Below are 27,909 nucleotides of genomic sequence, written 5' to 3'. Positions count from 1 at the left end.
ATATGGTTTAAAATTTTACATAATGATCATTATAAGGAAAATAGTTTAAATATTATAGTATAAATAGTACAAATTACAGGTAATATATTACAGTCTATAACACTAAAAATCAGATTTAGCATTATGAATAAAATTGACTTTTTCTTTCTTTATTACATACTAAATTTTAACAAGAAATTAATTTTTGCCATGCGCCATTTGCACCATGTAAGCTAGCAAGTCCTTCAGTCTTGTATCAAAAGTATTCACAGATTATCTAAACGTCACATGCTACATTTATACTTACTACTTTTCTTTTGGAACTAGAAATTTGTGCTTAGTGCTCCTATTAACATTTTGATGCTACATTACAGACTGACTTTTTTCCTTAATTTACACCACTGGTTTCTTCATTAACATTAGTTCTTAACTTCTTTATAGTGAACAATACAGCAGCTCATACTCACATTCCCTTCTTATAATTGAAGTAATAACCTTTAAAGTGAACGAGCAGTTTTGTGAAAACACTGTCACTTTGAAGAACGTTTAACCAGAAAAGATCTCACTACACAAAGGACTCCCTCATGTTGTCCACATAGGTTGAGTCAGGGACGGTGAAAGGGGCAGAATGTAAGACCACCTCATTCTGCAGAGCTACATATGGGGACTTCTCACTCTTTTGTCTGATGCTGCAGGCTCCCTTTCTGTTACAAGTCTTGAGTTTGTATTTGCGGTAGGCTCTCTGGATGACTTTAGCAGCCACTTCCTCCTGCTTCCGTCTAAGAGTGCTGGTTATCGGCTCATATGATGCCTTAGAGGGGTTGTTTGCCATGAATTTCTCCTCCATACTCGACTTGAGCATGTCCATTTCCCCAGATTCACCAAGCACCTCAGCTGTGAGAGCCAGCAGAATGTCAAGACAGTGGATCTTTTCTCCAGGGACCATTGGTAAGTCCATTGTTATCAGCTTGACTGTGTTTGGCTTAGGGATCCTCAGTGGATCTTTCAGGGTGTCGCAGAAATCGGACAGTACGCTGTATTCGATGAACTGTGAAGCATTTGGATCAAACTTCTCCCAGGTCTCATAAAACATGTCAAAGTCTTCCTCGCACAAAGGCTCGCTGCTCTCCTCTGTTGCTACATTGAAGTTCTCCAGAATAATAGCAATGTACATGTTGACCACCACAAGGAAGGACATCACAATGTATGTGCAAAAGAAGACTATTCCCACTCCAGCATTCCCACAGTTACCCTTCACATCCGTGCCTGGATTTTCAACATCCGGGTCACAGTCAGGAGCCTTGCTGTCAAGGATAGGGGACAGCAGCCCGTCCCAACCAGCGGATGTTGTGATCATGAACAGACATATTATACTGTTTCCAAAGGTCTCGAAATTAAACATGTCATCAATGCCGCCGGCTTTTTTCACATAGGCAAAGTTGGACATGCCAAATATGGAGAAAATAAACATGATTAAAAAGAGTAGAAGGCCAATGTTAAAAAGGGCAGGAAGGGACATCATCAGGGCAAACAGCAAAGTTCGAATGCCTTTAGCACCTCGAATCAGACGCAGAACTCGGCCAATTCTGGCAAGTCGAATGACACGGAAAAGCGTGGGTGACACAAAGTACTTCTCAATGACGTCTGCTAGAACTAAGCCTAAAAAAAAAAAGTTAATAAAGTATCAGTATTTAAAAAATAAAAATGTAATATCCATTTTATAATGAAAAAGAATTTTTTTGAAAGAATTATACACTGCCTGGCCAAAAAGATTGCACACTCCAATATTTTGTTGGACACCTTCATCTTTGATTATGTATGCATTTGCCATGGCATTGTTTCAACAACCTTTTTGTGATGTCACAATATTTCCATTCAGAGTTGTTATCAGGAAAAAAAAAAATCCATAGATGTGATAACCCGGTCATTCAGTACATTCAAGTCATGTGAATTAATTTTATTGCCACATAATATTGCTGAGCCTAGACTTGACCAACTGAAGCAGCCCCAAATAATAACCCTGCCACAAAGGCTTGTATAGCGGCCACTATCCATGATGGGTGCATTCCTTCATGTGCTTCTCTTCGTACACCCATCTCTCTGGGTCAGACCACATGACCTTTTTCCATTGCTTTAAAGTCTAATCATTATGCTCCCTAGCAAACTAAAGCCTTTTTTTCTGATTAGTCTCAATAACAAATGGTTTTCTTATGGACACAGCTGTTTAGTTCCAATCCTGTGACCTCTTTTTACTGTACATTCCATGTGTAAATGCTCTTACTGTCACTATTAAACATATCTGTGGTTTCTACTGTCCATTTTTTTATGATTTGTTTACTTGTAAGTGTAAGTGATTTTTCTAAAAAAAAAAAAAAAAAAAAGCCCCTTTTTTTAAAAAAGCCCCTAAGTTATGGAATAGCCTTCCAATTACAGTAATGTTCTGGATTCAGACAGTCTCCATGTTTAAGTCTAGGCTAAAACCTATTTATTTAGCCAAGCATTTTTCTGAATAGGTTTGCCTTAGGTGAAGGAGCAGGATCTGAGGGACTCATGGATGTAGAGCATTATGGTGAACTGGTACGTTTAGATGCTATCTTCCCCACTCTCATTGTGATTGGTCCCTTTACATTTCAAGGAACCCTCATGTCTGTGTTTCCTTCTGGCTCTCCCTTTTAGTTATGCTGTCATACAGTAGTTAGTTATGCCTGGAGTTTCTCCTTGCCCTCTACAGTAAATATACATTCACATTATACATTACATGACTGTGACCAGACCTAACTGTTATCTCTCCTTCTCTTCTGCTTTATCCTCTTTCCTCTTCTCTCTCTGCTCTCTTTTTCTTTCTCTCTCTCTCTCTCTCTTTCTAAACTCCACATGTTGCTCCTGAGCTGCCAGTGATTTAAACCCTTTCTGCCCTCTAGACCACCTGACTCGTCCTGGTGTCCCTGTTCTGACAGTCCAGGCCTTGGCAGATACAGACAGCTGTTCTCTAAGAACTTGTGAGTGCAGTTGCTCAGTAGTTCAGGAATGGAATTACCTACAGTCTACCTAAGCCTCCAAAAATGAACTGGACTTTACATTAACATGTTAGGCCAGGGGTAGCTCAGTGGTTAAGGCATTGGACTACGGTTCGGAAGATCCCAGGTTCAAACCCCACAACCACCAAGTTGCCACTGTTGGGCCCTTGAGCAAGGCCCTTAACCCTCAACTGCTCAGATGTGTAATGAGATAAAAATGTAAGTCGCTCTGGATAAGAGCATCTGCTAAATGACTAAATGTAAATGTTACATTGAACTTCTAGACTAAAAAATGTGTTAATATAATATAAAACAGTTTTTAATGCAATTTCAGTAGTTTCAGCAACCTCCCTAATTATTTTCAGGCCAATAATTTAATCCTTCTGAAATAATGTGACATCTTTTCTGTTACCATGGCAAATAACTTTTGATATAGATGTTTAAGAAATTAGAAAGTACTCACTGTATCAGTTAGTACTTAAAAAATTGTTGCCTGCTGAAACATACCGTATTACTTATTGTAATTATCCAGTGGGCGGCATTTAAGTATGTGCTAATTTAAATCCAAACATTGACTTTTTTTCCAGGCAGTGTACATTTAAACATTTTACAGTTCCTTAAAAAAGTATTCACTATACATTTATATTTTCATTTCTGGACCATTGCACAAGACACTTTAATAAGTCACTTTTTATGCATATTTGCACAATCATTGTCACTTTCAAATTATATATATATATATATATATATATATATATAGGTTTTTTCTTCTATATTTCTATATTTCTATATTTTGTAATATTTTTATTATGCCCTTATTTGTACAGTTTATTTTACTAGTTAAATTTCTTTTCTTTTGTATTTCTTTTTATTCATATTTATTTCTTACGTATAGCTTTTATTTTTTAAGGTCACTGGCGGTTGTATAAACATGTCACTGCATATCGCCCTGTGTATGACTGTGTATGTGACAAATAAAATTTTAATTTAAATTGATTTAAACTTTTTCACATTTTGTCACGTTACAAGAATAAACATAAATGCATTTTTTTGGGATTTTATGTGACAGACCAGCACAAAGTGGCACATAATTTCTTTTTTTTTTTTTAGAAGGGACAGGGAAGCTGTCACAGAGAATCTGTGGCAAGACTTAAAAATTGTTGTTCATAGATGATTTCCTTCCAATCTGACTGACTATGCAAAGAAAAATGGGCAAAAATGTCACTCTCTAGATGTGCAAGGCTCATAGAGACTTACCACAAAAGACTTACAGCTGTAATTGCAGCATAGTATTGACTCAGGGCCCTAAATACAAATGCACACTTTTTAGATATTTATTTGTAAATACATTTGAAAACCATTTATAATTTTCCTTCTACTTCACAATTATGTGCCACTTTGTGTTGGTCTATCTATCACATAAAATCCCCAATAAAATACATTTATGTTTGTGATTGTAACATGACAAAATGTGAAACGATCCAAGGGGTATAAATACTTGTGCAAGTCACTGTAACATCCATGGTTCTGATTTAATGAAGGCTTAACTGTGTAACAATTGAAAACAAAAAGAAGTTTAAAAAATGCCATAACAAATCCATGGACTGGCCTGTTTCTATTTTAAAAGTTAATATGCGATCTTAACTGATGGACACAACAAAACCTGGGTAAATCATTCTATTTAATCTATTCAATCTGACTAGTCAGTTATTTAGTATGAGTCTCTTTGTTAACCTTACTCCAGTACTCACCTACAATTGAAAGAATGACCACAATAAAATCAAAAATATTCCATCCAACATGAAAGAAATACTGTCGTAAGGCAATGAGCTTGAGCACACACTCTCCAGTGAATAGGACGATGAAAACGAGGTTGACCATGTATAGAATTTCTTCAAATTCTGCGCTCTGGTCATCTGTCTCCACCATCATGGTGATCATGTTCAGACAGATCAAGCCCATGATCAAAATGTCAAAAAACTGCTTTGTGACAAGGTCAAAGATGAAGCCTTGAAAACAGTTCTGTAGAAAGTTACGACATCAGATGAGCATTAGGAACAACACAATATAGTAATACAGCTGATGATTTCATATTAAATATAACTTATTTCCAAACAGATTATATATTACATTTACTGGGAGATATTTATTTATCCGAAATATAAAGTATCAAACCTACTTGGGGGCGTGGGATTGGTTTCTGTGGTTTTTTAGAGCCAAGTTTTTTCATAGCATTGTAATATTTCTTCTGCTCCTCTGTCATAAAGAGGTCTTGTCCTCCTAAGTAAGGAGTCACAGGAAGGCAATTATTATTTATGTCCTAAACTCTCAAAAACATGGTATATAATACAGTTTTATGCTTTTGACATGATCATGCGATCATGTCTTACTTACTAGGGTTAACAATTTTTTAAGATTATTATTATTATTATTATTATTATTATTAATAATAATAATAATAATAATATTAATAATAATAATACCTGTCTGGGTTGACATAAATTGAACATTAGATTTACATTGCAATAATTACATTAGCCATATTAAAATACAGGTCAGATTCAGGAACATTGGAACAATAAACACTGTGGGGTTTTTGCCATTCAAGATGTTAGCCAAGTCACAACTTTTAGCTATAATTCAAGGGTTTCGACAAAACCGTTCAAGAACTACAGCCAGTTTCACCATTGGAACATGTTTTGAAACAGATGGAGGCAGGATTATGGAGCAAGAGTGTATTGCTGCCAATGTAACCAGGTATTGGTGTTTATTGAGCTGACCAGCTGATAAATGTAGCAGGATGAAGTATAGGGCTATATTCACATTAAAGTTATGGGTTTTTTTTATGACTTAGATTACACCAAGACACATTTATACAATGTAGACTTTCATAAAGTTATTTGTGATGCAGATAAAAAATATTTTTTATCTGCAAGTTGTTGTGGTTTAAGAGCACTGAAACACTAAGAGATGTGTTGTTTTAGAAACATGAATCAGCTCTGAGATTGCAGCAGCTTGATTTAATGACACTAACTGCTTGTTAATTTAAACTGCTTAAACAGCACACTTATAGTGTTTTATTCCTTAAATATAAACCCACATGTAAATGTTTCATTGCAATGTTATTTACTGATTCCATCAGAAAAAAAGCTTTGTCCAGCAGACTGAGGCTGATGTTTTTTTTTCTTAATGATACTTTGTCTTACTTTGTGGTTGATACTTATCTTTGATTTTTGTTGATTGAAGTTATCAATGATAACGCCAATGAATAAATTGAGGGTAAAGAAGGACCCAAAGATGATAAAAATTACAAAGTACAGATACATGTAGAGGTTTGCCTCATAATCCGGCTGGTCCTCCACCTACGTAAAGTAGCAAAAGTGAAAATATCATGAAACATGTATTACAGTACATTCTCGCTGCAAACATTTTTTGAACATTTAAATTTGGATGTAAAGTCAGATACCATCAGTTGCAGGGCTGGTAACATGAGGTAAATATATTTTAAGTGTTTATTACTCCTACAACATGTATTGGATGTTAATTAATTTTATTGAGATAAAAATGTAAGTCGAATGCCTAAATGTAAATGTAAATTAATTATTGTTTATCAAGTTTGGAAAATAATTAATGAAATACGTCCAATGTTTCTCTCTACTGTACCTCTAAAGTCTGAAGCTTACCGAGCGAGAATCCACTGCAGCATACATGATGTCCATCCAACCTTTAAATGTTGCCTGTAACCCAACAAGAAATTATGATTTATAAATGAAACAAATCAAGCTCTAATCTTATTCTCTAAATCTATCCATCCATCTATCAATTTATTCATTCAGTCGTGTATGAACACTAACCACTTGAAGCAAGGCCAAATAGCCCATGGCCACGCTATCATAGTTGACTTTTGTGTTCACCCATCTTACGTCTGAATCATTATTCATCAGCTCAAAGCAGTCACTTTTGTTGTTCACTTGGTCGATGGAGAAATACTCTTCAGAGGTTGTGTTAAAGCAATAGTAGAATTTTCCAGCAAACAGGTTTACACCCATTATGCTGAATATCAGCCAGAAGATCAGACACACCAGCATCACATTAAATATGGAGGGAATGGCTCCAACCAGGGCATTAACCACCACCTGAGGATGTTCACAAAAATTCGAAACCACAAAAGTTTCAACTTAAATACACAAAATCCACTAATCTGTTTACACTAAGCATTTTTTAAACACATTCAGAACTGTCTTTACTCTGCACCACCTGTTCACTGTAATGATTTTTAAACCCCATATTCAGTGTCACCCATCATGGAGTGTCCAGAGTCAAGTCAACTTTTCCTTACCACTGTCACCTCTCGATAGTTCATTACACGTCTACTGTAAATCTACATCCATATTTCTGTATAGCTACTAACTAAAGTACGATAAAAATAAAATATTATTGAACTGAACTTCATTCAATCAAGTACTTGCCCTCATTCCCTCAAATCTGGACAGGGCGCGAAGTGGCCTCAGAGCCCTCAAAGTCCTCAGGGATTTGATGGGTCCGAGTTCGGAGTAACCCAGAATGTTAGCCGTCAAGCTGATCAGGGAGACCTGCGTCATAATCGTGCAATTTCAAGGTAAATGAACAGTTAACAAAAATGCTGACACTGAAGCTATATGTCTTGATTAATACAGTACATTTCATTTTACTCAGGTTAATTATTAATTACTGCAGTCCCAGTCTCCTTGGGAGATATTGGAGAAGGAAGAATTGGTGCTTACAGTATGTTACATCTAAAATGTATCACCAACAGAGAGATGCATAGGTCTGTGTCAATCAATTGATTTACTTAATTTTATATCCAGTCATTTACAATATATATTATTCCTAGGTTGTTCTATAATAATTGTATATTAGGTTTTTCTTTAACATGATAAACATAAACAAACATACATCGACAATGAGGAAGTCCAGCCAGCACCAAGCGTTGGTGAAATAGGTCTTGAAACCATACGCAAACCATTTCAGGAGCATCTCGACAACAAAAATGTAGGTGAAGACCTGATCTGCATATTCGAGAATGATTTTAATCACTCGTCGCTGCTCAATGTAAATATCCTCAAATGCCTAATCAGAGAAGAAGAAAACACAGGTTCATATTTCAAAGCTGTACTACATTTCAAAAAAAAAAAAAAAACTTTCAATATATCTACACTTTTCCCTTCAGCTCACCAAGGCACCACTGCTAAGAAGAATCATGAAGATGATGAAGGTCTCAAAATAGTTATGCTCCACAATGGAATAACAGGTCTTACGTAAGTTCCACCATGTCTTTCCTTTGCCCTTGGTGATGTCTATATCAAGGCATGGGCAGCATCTAATGCATTCTGTAAAACATCCAGGGGACAGAAGTGATTGAGTATTTGGATTTTTAAATTGTTTTAGTAAAATGTTAGCTTTGGACAATTCAGTTCTCATGCCATTTTCTAAGCCTCATTACACAACTCACTCTTACTCACTCACTCATCGTCTATACCGCTTGATCCTGTATTCAGGGTCATGGGGACCTGGAGCCTATTCCAGGAGGCTTAGGGCACGAGAAAGGGTACACCCTGGAAAGGGTGCCAATCCATCGCAGGGCACACACACATACAGTACTCACACTCACACAATAATGCACACACTACAGGCAATTTGGGAATGCCAATTACATGCCTAACTTGCCTCTCTTTGGACTGTGGGAGGAAACCGGGGTAGCTGAAAAAAAAACACCAAGCACTGGGAGAACATGCAAACTCCATGCACACAGAGACGGGAATCGGGCCTGGCCGGGAATGGAACCCAGACCCTGGACAAGCAAGGCGACAGTGCTAACCACCGTGCTGTCCCATTACACAACTCTACACCTTCTGGGTTTGATTTCTGCCTTGGGGTCTGTGTGCATGGAGTTTGCATGTTCTCCATTGCTGATTGGAATACTTCCTGTTTGGAACTTCAGGCATTCACAGAGCACCATAAACAAGCACATATCTAACTGAATATTTTTGGGAGGTGGTACTCACAGAAACCTAGCATGCAAAACTTTGCAGACACACACATTGAGCTCATGAGGCAGCACCACTGTCATGGAATGTCCAACATTTACTAATCAATAGAAAGAATGCTGGATAAAAATGTACCAGCTAGTAATGATAGCCTACCAGTTTGAGCAGCTCTAGGAGCTGCTGGGAGGTTTAGAAGCTGGTGTTCAGACTATGCTGGATCTATGCTACTGAGTAGCCTATATAATAGTATAACTTTTTAATAGTATGGAATCTGGAATAATCTGCTTCCAAATTTGAAAACATTAAAAGCAAATAGCGTTTAGAGCCTCACTCTCTGTGCAGCACTCCACTGGAGAGATGGGATCTGGTTCATCCTCTGAATCCACATCTTCCACCTCTGGAGGTTTGTCCACGGTGCTACAACTGGACGAGTCATCTGCATCGTTCAGCTGTCCGAAAGAGAAGATGAATATGGACGGTATCAAATGTGAGATGCAAAATATTGACACAGGTATGAATGATGACTCTATTTAAAAAAGTGCCAGTTATAGGAAAAACTGCTGAAAGACTCGATTAATATGTACATCAACCTCAATTATTAACACATGCCATACGCTAAACAATCGAACCACATATTTATCTTGTTCGCTGTGTTTTTCCTGTGCTATTTCTGACTAGATTTCTTATCTCAAGAACTCAGGACACCTTGTATGAGAATATCTTTACGGATTTATAGGCGTAGTTCAAAAGGAGTTATATTTAGAAGCATGAAGAAGACACTGTGAATAATATGTGTGCTACATAAATCCATCACTTGGCCTTGGACGGTATTTCACTTTCACTGACGTAGCCACATGTAACTGAACCTTAAGGAGTAAACAGATCTGTCTGATAAAAAAAAAAGGACCATGTTGTTTATCCATTAGCGTATTTCCATGTTTTTTTTTTCTTTGTACAATTCCATATGTAGTAGCTCATGGTTAAAAATTTTGAAGCTTATTTTATCGCACAATTGTCGGCAACAATACTGGTTGAAGTTATTTTGTCTTGGCTTTCGTCTGATTTAATGCTAGAAGTAGAGCTGATTGCTTAGCGCCCCTGCCTCTACTTCAACTATGTATCCCCTTCCCTCTGGAGAAACATGGCTGCTGTTGTTATGCCAAGCATCTAGACACGCGAGAGTATGTTATGTGAGCTGCGTAACACAACCCAGTTTGCAGGCATACCAACAAACAGTTGCCTAATGAGTCAGGGCTAATGCGCCTCATTGAAGCAAATGTTCAACAAAATATCTGACCTCAAGCAGCACCGCATAGCTTTATTACAACACAAACTACCAAAAAAAGCAGAATCAGACAGATTTTTGGATGCATGTCTAGTTCATGCATCCAAAGTTCTAGGCAGGAAAATTGCGTGAAAGAGGAACCCAAGAGGTCAGATGGTTGTTGAACAGGTTAACTAATCATGCTGTGCTGGTGCGGTTTCCCACGCTCTGTCACTGTGACACCTGACCTCCACTACACCCATAAAAAGTGTCTGTTTCTTTTTGTCCAGCCACACACTGGCCATCATCATATCCACGCATTCTCTGAGGTTTTCAGCTGTACTGGGATTTATATTCCCCTTCTTGACCACCACAGGGGTGTTGAGTTTTTAATTATCAAATGATTATTATAGGACATCATGTAAAATAATACAAAGATTATAAAAACAATTAATATAGGAAGGAATTAATTTACACGGATGTTAATGGTGGATGCTTCGTATAATCTAAAAACATCAATAAAGAAATTAATTGATAAGGGTTTCTGCTAAAAATAATTCAAGCAGCGCAGAACATACATTATACAGTATAAAGTGGTATAGAAGATGAGTGAGTGAGTGATATCTGCAATTTAAAACAGTGGAAGCAAGTGGAATAAATTTTTACATTTAAAAAGGGGCATTACTTTCTGTTGTGTTAACTTGTAAAAACTCACTTTGTTTTTTTCATTAATCTTCTCTTTATTTTCAGAAGTACTGTCATCATCATCATCATCATCATCATCAGGGCTTTCAAAATCAGACTCTCCCTTTGCAATGGGAACAACAGCTAACCTAAGAGCACCATCAAATGGTTTCAGCTCCTCCTTCACCTCATCCCCTGACTCAGCCATGTCCATGTGGTTCAGGGCGAAATCATTTTCTTCCTTTACTTCTTCCTTTGGTTTTAGGCCCAACAAACGTGTGATAACGAAGGCCTTCACCCAGTCAATGCCTCTGGTTATTCTTGCTATGGCAATTTGCAGGTTGTTCATTTCGCCATCGTCGTCTGACGACATATTGTCTCCACTGAAGGAGCTGAGCAGCAATGCCAGGAAGAGATTGAGGACCTGTAAGAACCGAAAGCAATTTTTTTATCTATGCCCTAAAGCCTACAGTCACAGTAGAACGTGGTTCAGTGGTACTGTACACTTGTGTCTTGACAAAAGACTGTGTAACTACTGTATTTGACAAAAGAAAAAAAAATATATACGCAGTGATCTGTTATTATTTGTGATGTAGGTTATTCTAACTGATGACCGTGACCGTTCCTGGTTTTGAGGTTAGTTTAACTCAACCAGGAATTGGGACAATTCATAAATTACACTTATAGTACTCATTACCTGAAATACATATTACCTCATCCCCCAATTTCCTGGTCAAAGGATCTCAGAAAAAGGCTCTGTTCAAAAGTTTGTCTACCTCATCGGATGAGTTATTTCCTCTTTGCTCTAAGAATAGATGAAACGGAAATCTGCCTGGTTACATTTATAGTAAATGGTTGGTTAATACTCAAAGTAAATAAGCCCTATGTATAATTAACTTCTAGTGAAAGGATCACATGATCTACTCTACAGGATGTAAGATCTGTGACAGATCTGTCTTCTAAAGCATGTCAGGCAACATCCACTCCAGTGCGCCTTGGGATATCAGACAGGCAGTTGAGTTCCAAGCATGAGTGGCACGTCACAAGTTAATTATCTCAGCAAGACCTGTCCAATGGATTTCTAATGGAAATAATGGATGTTACAATTAGTATACAGACTTCAGTAGGTGTTTACCAGCGCAAGTAAAGGTTTCTTTGGTACGCTACTTTGTGGGAACCCTTAAAGGAACCATGAAACACATTCAGTGTGTTTATGGTTAAATATTCCCAATGTGGTTAGTCATGATGCAGGTGTTTTAAAGCACTAAAATAAATTCAAATTCAAATTTTATTTGTCACATACACCATCATACAGAGTACAATATGCAGTGAAATGATTTTGTGCGACCACAGAGTCGCGACGGCAGCCACCTAACCGGCGCCACTATTTTAAAATGATTTGATGGTGTAATTAATTCATTTTATAATATTTGATTCTTGTTTGGATTATTGTTTATTCTTTTACAAAATAAAATAAAAAAATATTAGGCTATTCGCTGGCTATTCATCACAGTTCCCTCATTCAGACTAAACTTGTTGAAACAAAAGGACTGAAACATATACTCACCACCAGGTTTCCAATCACCATGACCATCATGAAGACAACAATGCACATGCCTTGGCCTGCCACCTCCATGCAATCCCACATGGTTTCAATCCACTCTCCACACAGAATCCGAAACACAATTAGGAATGAATGGAAAAAGTCTGTCATGTGCCAGCGTGGAAGTTCACAGTCCGCCGCGATTTTACAAACACAGTCCTTGTAGCTTTTCCCAAACAGCTGCATGCCCACCACAGCAAAGATGAAGACGATGATGGCAAGGACAAGTGTCAGGTTCCCCAGAGCACCCACAGAGTTACCGATGATCTTAATCAGCATGTTCAGGGTAGGCCACGACTTTGCCAACTTGAAGACACGCATCTGTATTGAATATTAATCATAACATGATTATATAATAGTTAGCTTAAAAAGAACTATCAAGGCGTTTTGAGGGGAACTATTGAGGCACAGCTCACAAGCAGTTATAATAAACCCTTGGAGATTAAAGAAAGACTGTAAGGTTTGGATAATGAATAAAATGTTAGGCAGCCACAGATTGTAATAAATAAGGATATTTACAAACATACTGTGACCCATTAGAAAATCCATGATCCATTTAATCTTCTTTCTATGTTCACTATATCTATTCCATCCCCTTTTCCCACGGCTGGTCTTCATTCAGACACCAGCGTTTGCTAGATTTTACAACTAGAATTTGGCCCAAAATGCATATAGTATGTGTATCACACATACCCCTTATATGGTATAACAATACTGCAACAACACACACCAATCAGCCATAACATTAGAACGCACAACATTACTGTACTGCATGCCCAATATTGTGCTGGGTTCCAGGTGCGCCGCCTGAGCAACTCGGGCCCTTTAGGAATGACTCCACAAGACCTCTCCTGTATGTCAAAGTGTGCCGTGGTGTCTGCCACCTAGCAGAGGTTCCTTTGGGTGCTGTTGGTTACTTGCAGACTTGCTTATCCCATACATCCCATGGGTGCTTGATTAAATTGGGATTAGAGGAATTTCAAGGCCAGGTCAGTAGGCTCTTTGCCTGCTGGCAATTTTTGGCAATTCATACTGCATTGGCTGTGTGAACAGTTCTGTTATCAGTTTACTGGTATATAATTGATAATTAATGTTAAATGTGTTATATATTTCAATGGTAATGCAATCGCTGATTGGTGCACATGTACATATGGATAAAACTAGGTAAATGTAAAAATACAATATAACTGTACACATAATGTAACTGCATACAGTACAACACAACGAGAATTTTTACAAACAGTTTATAAACCAATATTTGTGCAAGGGTTAGCTGAAGCCAGAGGTCAGCTGTAGCCAACTATAAAAACAAAAGGAATTTTTTGGTGGACAAGCTACCCAGCAATGTATATATATATATATATATATATATATATATATATATATATATATATATATATATATATATATATATAAACATTTTGATGGCTACATTATAATGTAAACATTTCTGATGGTACTGCAAAGGTTTATAAATAATGAAGCCTTTCTTACATAATTTTCTTTGAATAAACCAGACAGAACATTCAGACATTAATGTGTGTATGTATGCTTGCCTGTGTCTTCTGGCTGGGAAGTGGCGGAACCAGTCAGCAAGAAAACATGGCAGACATTTAATCTGGTCTTCCCTCATTTTAAACCTAACAATTTGGGGGCTCAGTCTGTTCACATCATGTTAAATAAAAAAGCAATCTAGCATTTTAACCCTCGGTCACTTTCTACTCACCATCCTTAAAAATCCCATTTTGTTCTGGCCTTTATCTCCCATACACATGGCCTTCATGCACATCTCCAAAAATAAGCCCATGGATTCCTGATTAAAACAAGCAGTACTACGACAGGCAAGATACTGTTTAACTTGCATTTCTCCATCTCTTTCCTGGCCCTTACATCTTTTACTCTGTACACAGTGTTGGTATCTCACATCGATCTTGCAAATGCATCACCCAACCCTACCAAGGTTATTTACCAGTTCTGGTCCTGTACCAAGTATTGGATCCTAGATTTAATCTCATCGTGTCATCATTCCATCTTGTGTTACTGATCCAACATCCCTGACGATCTCACCGCAAACCTGTCCTTGTAGAGTATCACCCAACATGCCTGATTATTCCTCTCATCACTTCTGGTGCAGTATCACACATCAGGCAAGAGTTAGGGAGTCAGGGACATTGGATCAAATATTATGCTTAAATATCAATCTTGCTTCAATCCTTGTCCCTTGTCCATTATTCACTATGCTGGGGTGTCACTTTCTCTAATCAGTGCTGTCTTAGGTTTGTTTTCCCAAGATCTTTCCTCTCTGTCTTCCACTCTTCCACACTTTTTGTCTTCCTGAGCATTGGTCTCTAGACCCTGTCCCCTTACTGTTTTGCAACTTCTCCCAGGCCTTTACATCTAGCTTGACCTAGCTCATTTCCGATTCTGGACACTGTATGTTACTTTTTTTTTTTTTATACAAACATCCAAATAGAAACTCATGTTACAACATGCTGTAGCCTTTCCTTTGCTAAAATAAGACTTGCCTACTAGAAAAAAAAATTGTTTCAATCCTTAAAGTAATGTGTTATTCAAATAGAAATACGCAAACTGGTTCAAAAGCACACAAGCAATAAGTGCACATTCCGGCACACTACAGTACTTGGCAAGCTGTTGAAGTAAAAAAAGAAAAAGTAGCTTGGGGATATTGCTTCACGCATAAACAATAAAAGAGCAAAGTGCATAAATGCTCCAATTTTTTCTCCAGAAATGCCAACACCACACTTTATGATTCTTCCCAGTTAAGTATTTTTTGGTCATTCATACTGTATGTCTGCTTGCTTATTAATAAACTCCAATTATCAATACACATGTAGATCAAAGGTCCTTTGTATCCAATGAACTCTGAGAAGAATCAGTTAGAATAGTTGTCAGCTACGTATTTACCAAAACAAAAGTGTGAAGTCCTCCAATAGGTTTGCTGTGCTCCAATCTGTCATGTCCAACTAAAACGTCCACCGATTGTAGGTCAAATTCTTCATTCTTGCTCCCATGCTATTATTTTACATGAAATAAAGGGACTAGTGTAATGAGTGTCCAATCTTAGAGTTTGGGATACGAGAAGCAATAAGGCTTCCATCATTTCAAATTTTAAAAACCCAGTACGCTAGCAGAGACGGCACACACTCAGGCCATTGCAGGAAGACAATCTATGAACAAGCTCTGTTTACATACACTTTCTGGTGGGAAGTGGGTGAACAATTACTTACAAGTCGGAAGGACCGGAGCACAGACAGCCCTTGTACATTAGCCAAGCCAAGTTCCACAAGACTCATGGTCACGATTATGCTGTCGAATATATTCCAGCCAACCTGAAAGTAGTAGTATGGGTCCATGGCTATGAGCTTGAGGACCATCTCAGCCGCAAAGATCCCTGTGAACACCTGGAAATAAAAGCTCATGAAGTAAGTGGGCAATTAAAAAAAAATTAGGGCAATTTAATTAGGGCAGTGAATAAACCAGTGAAATTATTTAAGATTGTATCTAGTGCCTTACCAAATTCCCAACAGTCAAGACATTTTCAAACTCATGAGTCATTGGATAATGTTCCATGGCCATAAACACAGTGTTTAGTATGATGCAGATAGTGATGCCCAAGTCCACAAAAGGATCCATCACAAACAAGTAAAGAATTCTTTTTAATCTGACCCATGGTGTGCAGCAGTTCCACTTTAGGAAAATGTCTGAAAACTTGTACCAGCAAGGTGGGCATGGTTTCTCCATCTCTTCTAATTCTGAATATAGAATAGGAAGGCATAAACCAGATATTAACATCTTATGTAATACCAACCAAAAAAAGGTAGACCCACTTTTAACCCACAGATCAAATTTGTTGAACCACATTTCATCGTTAATGAATAAGCTAAAGACTTCACCATCTAGAGTATGGCTTGCGGCGCTCACTGCACTGGCTTTCCTGTTGTGCTGGTCAGGTACTTCTATTAGGTCCATACTTCCATTTGATTTGGAAACCTCCACAGACTTTGGAGACAAGAGAAAATGTTGAGCCAAACTGGACTGTAATGCTTTGCAAGTATTGACAGCACATAATAATCAATGTTCAATGTATATAATTTTTTTTAAAATAGTTTTTTCGATTTGAGGTTGTGGAACATTCAAAACCACAACTATCTCTTATCATCTCTCTTAGTTATTTTACAAAACAAAAAGTATCACTTATCCATGGTGAAAAGTTACTAACCGTTACTAAGCACTAACATCTTACCAACGTCCACTAAATATAAAATAAACCCCTCCTAAGAGAGAGCTGCAATATAAAAGTCATCAAGATCTCGGACAAATCAGAATTCAGTACAAGTCAATACAGTAAATTTAATACTGAATTTAATATAGGCCTCGTGCTAAAATCACAGATGGATTTGTTGGTGTATTTGCATTACCTCTCCATTTATCAGGGCAATGCCATGCTCTTCATGCTTCTCATCATACTCAGCACTGCCATCAGCTTTTCTTCTGCTTGAAAGTGAGGTTGTGCTTTCTTTCACCATTGCTTTTCTTAACTGGTCAGACAAATGAAACACTTACTTGTTCTATTTGTTAAATATTAAACTATTGCATTAAAATGATTTTAATATAAATTTGCCAATATTGGTAATTATATGAACATTTTCTATTTTGCCCATATTCATCTGTTATTAATCAGTAAATTTATACATTGTTATTATCATAGGAATTGCATATATTTTAATGGCTCCATTTTTACAATATGTAAAAAAGGAAGGCACAAGCGTGCTTCCAGGCACTGTCCATATGCAGGCGAAAGACTGGGAGATGCTTTAAAGACGGGTGCAGGCAAGGGATGCTCTGGCAGAAGCTCTCTTACATGCTGCTGGCCAACATGTGGGCTTCATGACAACCCCGAGGTCTTCCTCGACCTGTTCGAGCATTTTGTAGTAGCATGGGATTGCCCCAAATTACGATTGGAAACGCATCTTATCCCACTATTTGGGAGCAAAGCTAAGTAGCTCTCTGCACACAGCATGCTGGTGTCCTCTTCAGTGAGGTAAGGTAACTAGCAACCTGGTGGCACTTGAGCATCTCATTTCACGGCTACTGCAGAAGACAGCAACAAGGATTCGATGTCCATGACCAGCATCACTGACAGAGGTGACGTGACTGGCTAAGGTTCATATCTAGGAGCAGAAAGCCCTGCTTCACAACTTCTCTCTTTTACTCTTCCGCATTACTCCCAATCTTCTACATCCATTTTCATGCCCCCTCCAGAAACCGGGGCCCATTCCATCAAAACCAGCCCCTAAACCTGTGGTTTGCCTTCCCCTTTTTCCTCTGCTTCACCATTATTATGTCCTTCTCCAATGTTGGCTTTTGTAAACCTCTCTCTTCACTGGTGGACCTTTTTTGCCCTCTGTAACTGAGGCATAGCCCAGACAGGATTTCTGGCACAATGGGAAAGCTGGAAATTCAACGTGGCCACGAAGACAGTGCATGGGAATATACATAATTATCCACTCTTAAATCCGGGAGTAAAGATGGAGAGAACTCCAAATTATGGAGTTGAGGCAGTAGTTATCTCCTGCATTCATTTTGGGGACAGACTGGCCTGGGTTTTAAGTGTTAACCAGTTTTTTGGTGTGTTGGCCCTGCAAAAAAGATAGGTGGGATGCGAAATGCACAAGATTGGCTGGAGAGGCAGTGTCTGGTCTCTCAATGTGTCTAGTCTGCTCTACATCAGGGAGTCATCAAGGGTGTGGAGGGAGATCTTCAGGGATTTTCAGGGACAAAGGAGAACATACAAACTCCATGCACACAGAACCAAAGGTGAGATTTTAACCCCTGACCCTGGGGGTGCAAGGATACAGGGCTAACCAAAAAGCCACTGTACCACCCTGACATCCAATTACTTTTGAGTCTTTGATACTAGAGGGATTGTGTATATATGGCTTTAATTCCTAAATGGTTAATGCAATTCTTTTGTTAAACTCCTTTATTTAAACCTGAAAGTCTAACCTTCCTTTTTTATCTTGATTGCTATATTTCAAAACCATTGTGGTAGTGCACAGAGACTAAAATTTTGTTGTTGACCAAATCCTTATTTCCCTGGCTTTATATTCTACTGCAGCATCAACAACAGCATGCTAACTTCAAATGTTTTGGCACATATGAAATATATAAATTCTGAATGACTAAACACATATTTTCTCAGTTGAAAAGGGCCAATGGAAATGAAATTCAATGCTTCATGCAATTAAAATGAACTGAAACAGTGAATGAAATGAATGATATAATAAAAGTGTATGCTTGCCTCAGCTTGCATTTTGAGCTGCTCCATGATCCTGGCATACTCCTCCTCTTTCTCTTTAGCTTCAGCTATTGTGGCTTCATTTTGCTCTGCATATGCCATTGCCACCACAGCCAAAATCAGGTTGATAAGATAAAAAGAGCCTAAGAAGATGATGACCACGAAGAAGATCATGTAGGTCTTCCCTGCTGCCCGGAGAGTCTGAGATGCATTAGAAGGCAGTAGCACAAAATGAGCAACGAACATTTTCTTCTGTGCTTGTTCCATTTCTCAATGCAGTTTTTTTTTCTATCTGTAAGTACAACTTTACTCACATAAACTTAAACAACTGCACTGCTCCATTAGTACAGCATGACAAAGCAACAATACAAAAAGTTGAGCAGAATAGGGTTTGCATATTAGGAAACAAAACCCAAACAATGTGGATGTACAAACCAGCTGGAACAAGTTTTCCCAGAAGTCCTGTGTCATGAGTCGGAAGAGGGCGAGGAAGGCCCAACCGAAGCTGTCGTAGCTGGTGTATCCATAATTTGGATTCCTCCCTGCTTTCATGCACGTGTATCCCTCAGGACACATCCTGTCAATATTATAGTCAAAGGCTTAGTTATACACAAAGGCCACCACAGTTGGAGATTTCTAAAAGTAAAAACATTAATGTTTTACACACTCAGGATCTTTTCACTTTAAGTACTCTCAATAAATGTCTTATCATGCATTGTTGTTTCAGTGCTTTATTCCATGAAGATGCATGTCTGTCCAAAATCCCAATTCACCTCAATCCCAAACTCAAGGAAGGAAAAACTGACAATTATTTCCCATTGTGGGATTCCTCTGCAAAGAATCCCACAAGTGTGGCAGTCTGGGAAAAGCCATCATCTGTCATTGTGGCTATTGATAAATTAACCAATCTATTAATAAATGCAACCATCATGCATAGTGCCCACTGTACAAGCCTCTGAGGTTGCTATATATCTTCAGTTATAATGATGGTGGCCTGGTCTAGGGAACCACATCCCTTTCCTTGACATCATGTGGACACCCTGGGGAAGAAAGTCTCTGAGGATGTCTGACTGCAGTCACTCAATAGTTCACAACTGGAATTTACAACACTTTATCTGAGCCTCCAGTAATGAAGTGGACTCCATATTAACTTAAAGACGTTATCTGTTGACTGCACAAGAATGTATTCTGTTTGGTATCTGTTATTACCCAAACAAGACTGGGTTCCCTGTTGAGTCTGTTTCATGTCAAGGTTTCTTTCTATTGCCATCTCAGGGAGTTTTTCCTTGCCACCATCACCCTCATCAGGGATCATTATAATTTATACACATTTTTCTCACATTTCATACACATTTACATCATTTTTCTTTGATACTGTAAATTGAATTGAATTGAATTGAGAAGTAAAGGCACCAGGATGCATTATGTGCTGACCCAGTGTGATGATCTCGACATACATAAGGATGTTACATTGACACAAACCACCAACCTAAATATTGTCATACTGTAGATCAAGCACATCTGTTTTTCAGCAAAATAATGCATCCTGTCACACTATAAAAATCTGTACATGAATGAGGAACCTTACAAATGTATAGCATTAGAAAATCCAAAGTTTATACACATGATTTTTTTTTTTTTATATATTCTGCTTTTTCCAGAGTACAATTTCCCATTTCCAAAATATGGATGATTTTATAACTGACCAATGGTGTCTGGCCAACCTACCCAGCATCCGAACTGTTTCCACAGAGCAGGGGATCTGTGCCACCAGGGATGACGTAATAATTATCTGCAAAACCAAAATACTCTAAATCAGCTTACAGGATAGCAGAATAAAAAAAGTACATCTGGTAAACCTTCCAGATTAATATAATGTAAAAATTTATCAAAAACATGGTCTTCACTATCAGACTCTTGACATTAAACTAATATTAAGATCAGATCTGTACTTCAATCCTTATTACCAGGATTGTTGATGAATTCTTGAAAGTCGATAGTGCGGTTTGTATCTGCAGTATCATTGACGACTGGTGGAGGCCACAGGACACACTTGTGGCGCAGATTTCCCATAAACAGCTGCAAGCCAATGAGGGCAAAAACGCTGAGACAGAAAACGGTCAAGATCATGACATCTCCCAGCTTCTTCACCGACTGTATCAGTGCACCAACAATGGTTTTTAGACCTGCAGTGGACACACACATGTTCTGACAATCATGCAACTCCTACCAACGATGGCAGTTTATTAATTAGTTTTAGATTTAATTTAGCAGCTCTAAACAGTTTCTATGTTGTTCACTTGATTTATCTTCTTAAAAATAAGTATTTACTCTGAACCCTATGAAGAGCTGACACTGGAGACTCCTTTCATAAATGTTAAATAAATATCTCTGTAGAGAAAACATCAGCAATATCAACATTTACACACAATTTTTAATACATTCCTGCAAATTCGTCTTTACAGTGAAAACAATAGCAGATTATAATTACTGTAATAAACATTAATATAAACGTGTGATTTATCACCGTCAGTGCTGCTGTTATAGAAAAACTTCTGAACAATCAGAATTAAGAATTCTACAGTGCTTTGGTAATTAAAAATGTGGCGGGGGGGGGGGGGGGGGGGCTGTTGCGTAATGTTTGCATAATTGACAGGGCTCAGTATGTGATTTGAACTGTGGTGCGGGACGCACCAGGAATAACAGTGATTGTTTTCAGCGCTCGAAGCACACGGAAGGTCCTCAAAGCTGAGACATTTCCCAAGTCCACAAACTCAGTGATGTACCTGCGAACACATACACACAGATTATTCAGGAAAAAACATTTTTGTAACATGGTGTACGTTATCACACTTTTGAGAAGATCACATCACTTCTGAGTTTTGCTCAATATCCCTCTCTAACATCTGACCACTGATTTATAAATTAACATATTGACTTCTGATTGTGATTACTGTGACAAAACGACTAAATATTGTCCATTTTGTCTGATAATGTCATGAATCAGGGTTTTTCCTAATGATATGGATACTAAGAGAAAGAGAGAGAGAGAGAGAAAGTGTGAGAAAAACAAACATGGTGATGGTGAGAAGTTGAGGGCCACAAAGTGCTATGTGCAAAAAGAAAAGAGAAAGACAGACAGACCTCAAACAGTGAAGATGAGGGGGCCGTATGTTTTAAAGAAATAGGAAGAAAAAAGAAATAAGGAAAGAAAACTGTCTGGAAGGAAAAGAAAAGATGAAAAGAACAAAAGGGTGAGAAAAACAAAGTGGCAAATGATGGACAGATGTGTGTGAGAGAGAGAAAGAGGGAGCTAGAGGTGAAGAACATATTCCTAAACGACGCTATTCCAGTACCGTGCCTCACGTCTCATACTCACGCCATGCTGATCACCATGAAATCCAGCCAGTTCCATGGATCTCGAAGGAATGTGAAGCCTCCAATACAGAACCCTCTGGACAAGATTTTAATCAGAGCCTCAAATGTGTAGATCCCTGTAAAGACGTATCTGATACACACACACACACACACACACATATACATGCACGCAAGAGTACTAAGCATGTGAGAAAGCACAGTGGTGTATGATGAGATGTTATGGTAACAGCACTATACATTGTGGTGTATTTATTTTATAGAATGCGTAATGTGATAATGTTTCGGTGTCACGGTTCTCAGTGAGACTTACTCCATGATTTTGCTCCACTCTGGCGGGTCACTCATCGTCATGAACACACAGTTGGACAGGATAGTTAACATGATGAACATGCTGAACAATTTGCTGAACAGTCAAGGAGCAGTGTGTGTGTGTGTGTGTGTGTGTGTGTGTGTGTGTGTGTGTGTGTGTGTGTGTGTAATATCTAAATTAGGTCCACAGCTGTAATCACTTACTGTGCCCAAGTCACATATACATTACAGCAAACCCTGAGTAACCCAGAGCTTTAACCCACTCAGCTACCACTGAGACAAAAAAAATGTTTTTAACCCCTTTTAGAAATACAGATTTTATTGATTGCTGATAAAATGTGGTCCGATCAAATCAAGTCACAGTTATAGACAAACACATTTTGGCTAAACAAATATCATACATACAGTAGCAGTTTACTGTATATCTTTGTCAACCATATTAACTACTTATTTATAGTAAAGGCTAGGAAAGTGAGTGAACTTCTAAGGAGGCAGGTGTTTAATTAAGGTAAGATCGGAAGGATGGGTTGTAGAGATGCTTTGGATTTTAAATAACGTCACAGAAATTCTGTGCACCTGAACTTTCCCAGGACTTTAGAAGATATACAGTATTAGCGAAATGAAAAAATCTGTAAGTCTACAGAAGCATTCAAAGACCCAATTGTCCATGAGTCCACAATAAGCCTAGTCTATAATTTGAGGAAATTCTGGACTGTTGTTAGTCTCTTTACCAGTCAGCGTCCTGCAAAGAAAAAAAGGAACAAAGGATTTTTTTTTTTGTGCATGTATTTTGGTGTTACATAAACAATAAAAACAATTCTATAGAAGAAGCAAATATATATCTGACCAGCCAAACAAACACTGAACAAGAGTGGTCTTAATGGTAGGACACTGCTGTCTTTAAAAGAAAGACACTTTTGGCACATCTGCCGTTTGCCAAATCCTGCCTGGGTATTCAATAACGTACCCAGAAGAATGTTCAGTGGACAAATAAGAGAAAAGTTTACTTTTTGTCAAACATGCACAATTTAAGCTTTGAAGGATTAAAAGAGCACTTCAAACCATCACGCATGGTTTAGGGAACCTAATGGTTTACAGCTGCTTTGCTGCCTCTGGATCTGAACACCAGCAACAATTAATTTGAAACTCTAACCAAACATTTCACAGGACACTTGTAACAGTGCATGGTCTAAAGTTTAATAGAGGTTATGTGATGCAACAAGATTGTGTGGCTTAACCTGGAGAGAGCTGTTCATTTAAAAAAGACTGAAAATACTGAAGAACTGGAATATTCCAGCTTCTCCTCTTCTATACCGCTTCACCCTGTATTCAGGATCGCGGGGACCTGGAGCCTATCCCGGGAAGCTTAGGGTATGAGACAGGGTACACCCTGGACAGGGTGCCAATCCATCGCAGGGCACACACACATACACACACATACACACACTCATTCACACACTATGGGCAAATTGGGAACGCCAGTTAGCCTTATCCGCATGTGGCCTCGCACCTTCAGCGTACAGGGTTCGATTCTCACCTTGGGTCTGTGTGTGTGTGGAGTTTGCATGTTCTCCTCGTAAACAGGCTGTACAATTTGTCTATACTATAAATTATTACTTGATATGCTCAGTAAAGGTTTAATAATACAGTATGCTACTAATTTGTGCGTTATTATTTTAGACATAATCTGTTTGTCTATAATTATGAAATAGATGAAGATCAAACCATATTTTATGAATAATTCATGGCAAGGCTGATATCCCCATAGGGTCCTTAAACTTTTTCTTGCAACTGTATGTTAGCACAATCAATATGAATTACCGTACAGTATGTAGAAAATATTTACAAGCGAATACTAGAGCACAGGTACAACACATAAAAAGAGGGTAGGAGTGTTGAGATGGAAATAACTTAAAGATAAATATATTCAATTCAATTTCATTTCATTTATAGAGCGCTTTTCACAATGGTCGTTGTTAAAAAGGATAAAAAGAAGGTACACAGATGCACCGCTCTCGCTTTCCAGTCAGGGTAAATTGGAGAATGTTTTTTTTTTAGTTCAATAATGTTTAGTTAAATCTATCAATGTATTATATGCTCAGGTTAGATTATTCAATAAATATATACAGTAGCTGAAATAAGTTAACTATATTTATGATGGATGTTGAAAATGGTCAGAATTAATATAATTGTACTGACACCAATAATATTCTAGGAAAAGCACATTAAGCTTCAGTGATCAGTCATCATGTCACAGTTGGCAAATCACATTCAGAAATGTTATGTGTCTAAGTAAATAGGATGTCCTTAACCCCTTAAAAACCTTGTGAACATCCAAAGGATATGAGTGTATGAGTATTCGGATGGCGAACTTGCGGACGGGGTTAAAGGGAGAGAGAATGTAACAGGCTGACTCCACATTGAACCTGTTGATGGTATTCCCTTTGCTGATCACGATGAAAGTCTGCAAAACACAAAAAGCAGTAGTCAAATAAAATGAAAATCTAGTGGTTTGACAAATGCTGATGTAGTAAAATAATCCAAAGTGGGGTGGTGAGATGGAGTGCTATTAATTTTACATATTTAAAATGCATTTCTTTTTCCTATAACAGCATCTCCTTAAGTGTTTTATTTTTTTTATGGATATATGTAAAGAATACAATTTTTTTTTTATTCACCAAAAAAGTTACTTCCTTTTATAGCAAAAACTTTCTCACTACCATCTATTTACTGTCTTACCTCTAATTATTACAATAGGCTGATGCTGGAGACGTCCTAAACCGTGTCCTTATATAAAACTAAACCAGGATATAGAAGTGGTTATTTTATGTGTAATGTCAGACACCCATGTTTCTTTGGTGTTAATTGTTATGATACAGAACAAACTTTGCATTATAAGAGCAAACACATTATTATGTGGATTTACTTTACATTATCCAAAGCTTCTGATCAATTTTAATTCGAAACGAATTAGCACTGTGGATAAATTATATCTGTTTATCTAATATTTCCATGCCAAGCTAATGACTTTTCATTTGTAGCTTCATGTTTCTTGTGTTTCTGGGTTGCTCTCACGATATGTAGTAATTTTGTTGGATGCTGTGTGTGTGTTAATGACCTTGAGTAATAGATCTGCCTGTGTTAATCTTGGCTGCCTGGTCTAACAGAACTACTAAAGACTTTGGCCATGATTCCTGGAAAAGTCTGGCCATCCAAAGGTCTGTGAATGATTAGAAACATCTGACTGCTTCTGACTCCACTTTAATACAAGAAGACATGTTTTTCTCTGATGGTGTTCTGGAGAATTTGAGGAACTGACTACACTGAGATCTCTGATTGTTATCTAAATGGGACAGACCATGACTTGGCAAGACCGCTCTAGTGTACTCTTATGTTCCACATTGACAGTTATAATCTGCAATAACATAAAAACAAATATTTTCGAAGATTACCACATTACACTCCCTGGGACAAAACAGCTGCACTTAGCACTCCTAATCGTTCTTCAATTTGTCCCTCTGGTGAAACAAAATGAGGGAAAGCATCTGTGCACAGGGCAGGGCATCTTTTATTGATGCAGGAGACAAATTTCCAGTAAAAAAAGAAAAAAAAATATCTGGTACGGAAGTGAGCAAGCAAGTAGCTAAATAATACATGCTGTTGTTGACAGCTTTATTAGAGGGCAAGACAGAAGGAAAGAAGCAAGTTTCTGAAATAGATAGATAGATAGATAGATAGATAGATAGATAGATAGATAGATAGATAGATAGATAGATAGATAGATAGTATCATACTCAATAATTTATTTAAATAATAAATAAATAAATAAATAAACTATATAATAATAATAAGACATTATTATTAATGAGACATTAATAAATTAATATTTGTTAAATATATTGAATGATAGTAAAAATAATAAAAGGAAGATGATAAATAATAATAATAATAATAATAATAATAATAATAATTCCTTGTGCTCATTCAGTGCCGATTTATTCTAACACACTGGAAAATTTAAATATCCAGTACTCAGTACTTAAATGTATGCAATATACTTTTTGCCTTTTTACCTTTCTGCCTATAATATAATATAATAATATTATATTAGTGATATTTGAGATATATCATATAATAATATAATTTAAAAAATGCTGACTTCCTCACTACAGAGACTCCAGTGTGCGACCAGAACCATTTTACGGAACCTTGTTGCACAACTATAACTTAGTGCAAACCCTGTTCTAAGGCTATTTCCTAACTTTCTACAATAGATGACAGTGCTCGTGCTCTATAAAAATGCAATGCACACATAGGACCCGGACTGACTTTCTTGGATTTGTAGTAGGGATCGAGTTCTTCCAGGGGGATATTAAGAAGCTCAGGTGGAGGGTCTCCATAGATAAAAGGTAAAGATTTTCCAGCTTCCAGGTCGTTGGAGGGTTTGGGCAGTTCCTCCTCTGGGATCTCGATGTTCTGGGCTTTCCTGTTAGCGGCTTCAGCATCTTCCTCGGCCTTGAGTCGCTCACATTCAGCCAGCGACTCCGGCGTGAAGCGGCGCAACACATTGCCTGCGTCGGGAAACAAAGGAGGCATCTTCACATTATGCTGAACAAGAGACGAAACCAGCTCAGGGTCTCTCAGCAACGCCCTGTTCAGGAAAGAGAGAAAAAAGAGGAAAAAATTATGCATATTTATAAACCTTTATCATATGTCAGTTATGATTTATTAGGTACCAGTTAAATGTTCCAGTGATGTTGTGAAGGCTTAATATAAATCTTCTGAAAATAGTTTAAAAACAACTTGTAATCACGTAGTTTGTACAAAGTTAATACCGGCCCTTCAGCTGTTTGTGTTACTCACAAACTCACTTTTCCTGACGTGACATGGAATCAAAAGGACTTAAAGAAACAGGACATTAAGGTTAAAGGATTTCAAAAATTTTCAAGGCATTAGCCGAAGCAGGAGCAGCTGTTACAGGCTATCACACTCCGGCACGGTGTTCAGTTACACCTCTACAGATGACTCGGCTCATTCCAGCTTCGCTGCCACTCTCACTGGCCCCGCCCATCACAGTGTAATCCCGCCCCCTATGAGAAACTTTCATTTAAGTTGTTTAAATTTAAGATTTACACTTTTTAAAATATGGAATACGGATCAATAGGAATAAATATGACAAAACTAATTACAGCTGCAGATATATAAGGATATTGTTCTAGATGTGCCCAAGGTTGAAATGCTATTGTTTGATCAATTGACTGGTTTTTAAATAAAATATATTTAAATATATAATATTTATTAATAATATAAATGAATAATAATAGAATACA

General features: G+C 37.7%; 1 protein-coding gene across 1 annotated transcript; it reads right to left on the bottom strand.

Annotated features, from left to right (window-relative positions):
* Positions 1-55: 55 nt before the first annotated feature.
* Positions 56-27,224, bottom strand: scn4ab (sodium channel, voltage-gated, type IV, alpha, b). The gene is made up of 25 exons (XM_053490541.1): positions 26,909-27,224; positions 24,925-25,043; positions 22,581-22,670; positions 22,272-22,400; positions 21,587-21,678; positions 20,860-21,078; positions 20,621-20,684; positions 19,328-19,469; positions 18,896-19,093; positions 17,013-17,132; positions 16,488-16,593; positions 16,108-16,346; positions 15,822-15,995; positions 12,538-12,894; positions 11,002-11,394; positions 9,354-9,471; positions 8,211-8,365; positions 7,932-8,105; positions 7,466-7,588; positions 6,851-7,132; positions 6,680-6,733; positions 6,217-6,358; positions 5,176-5,273; positions 4,748-5,018; positions 56-1,638 (listed from the first exon to the last, which is right to left on the bottom strand). The coding sequence occupies exons 1-25, from the start codon at positions 27,173-27,175 to the stop codon at positions 545-547; spliced, it is 5,220 nt and encodes a 1,739-aa protein (XP_053346516.1). The 5' UTR covers positions 27,176-27,224; the 3' UTR covers positions 56-544.
* Between the last annotated feature and the right edge of the window lie 685 nt (positions 27,225-27,909).

This window comes from Clarias gariepinus, chromosome 28, assembly GCF_024256425.1.
Source record: "Clarias gariepinus isolate MV-2021 ecotype Netherlands chromosome 28, CGAR_prim_01v2, whole genome shotgun sequence".
In the NCBI taxonomy this organism is placed as follows: Eukaryota; Metazoa; Chordata; class Actinopteri; order Siluriformes; family Clariidae; genus Clarias; species Clarias gariepinus.
Note: the sequence above shows the minus strand (reverse complement) of the source record. Positions and strands in the feature narration are given on the sequence as shown.